Source organism: Fulmarus glacialis, unplaced genomic scaffold (assembly GCF_000690835.1).
Source record: "Fulmarus glacialis isolate BGI_N327 unplaced genomic scaffold, ASM69083v1 scaffold7305, whole genome shotgun sequence".
NCBI classification, from domain to species: Eukaryota; Metazoa; Chordata; class Aves; order Procellariiformes; family Procellariidae; genus Fulmarus; species Fulmarus glacialis.
The window spans coordinates 9,208-9,899 of record NW_009214879.1 but is presented as its reverse complement, the minus strand read 5'-3'; the positions used below and the strand labels follow the sequence as shown (position 1 = coordinate 9,899).

Here is a 692-nt window from a genome sequence, read left to right as displayed (position 1 = left end):
TCCCTACATAACCTCCACAGAGATCTTACATTTTAATGATATCTCATTTTTTTACCTTGCACTGGAAGTCTGAACCTTCATACTTCATGCAGCCAGAAGCAAGTGTGGGTTCTCCATGTTCATCTTCCTCAATGATAGCAAAGCAATGCCCGTTAGTTCTGGAACAAACACATCAACTGTGCTTTACCAGCATGTTTGTTGTTTAATATGCAGCATTAGTTGACCACAAACCCATTAAGAATACTAGCACGGCAATATCTAGAAAAATTCTTCTTTAACACAGTGGTTACCATACAGTTTGAGAACAAAAGACCCCCACAGTATTTTCAAATAGAACACTGTAGGGATGTTTTCTCCCAAATATTCTGTCTTCTACTTCCTCACCCCCCTTCAAGATTGCTCATATCCAACCACACACATGCATTTGTTCAGAAACATTTGAGAGCTTGGAAGAGCTGAGATCTGACTTTTTAGTCAGATCAATTAGGTTGACTATAAAGTTGTCTCTTCAGCTGAGGAAACAGCTGACAGAAGTAAATGATGTCCTCTGTTCATTTTGTCAGTGACTTAGAGAACTCCAACAACAACATCTGACTTTTTAGTCAGATCTGTAAACAGGCTTACTGGCTACAATTTTACAGGTTTAAAAAAAAAAAAAAAAAAATACTTTGTGTTTTTTTTTGAAACGGCAA

The 692-nt window shown here is 37.3% G+C and overlaps 1 protein-coding gene across 1 annotated transcript in view; it reads right to left on the bottom strand.

The window, feature by feature from the left end:
• The window catches only part of BMPR1A (bone morphogenetic protein receptor, type IA), a gene marked incomplete at its 5' end in the record, with an annotated part of 11,871 nt that overhangs the window by 8,898 nt on the left and 2,281 nt on the right, over positions 1–692 (bottom strand). The window contains one exon of the mRNA XM_009578732.1: positions 56–158. Coding sequence (XP_009577027.1) covers positions 56–158 — 103 coding nt within the window. The remainder of the gene's footprint in view (positions 1–55; positions 159–692) is intronic.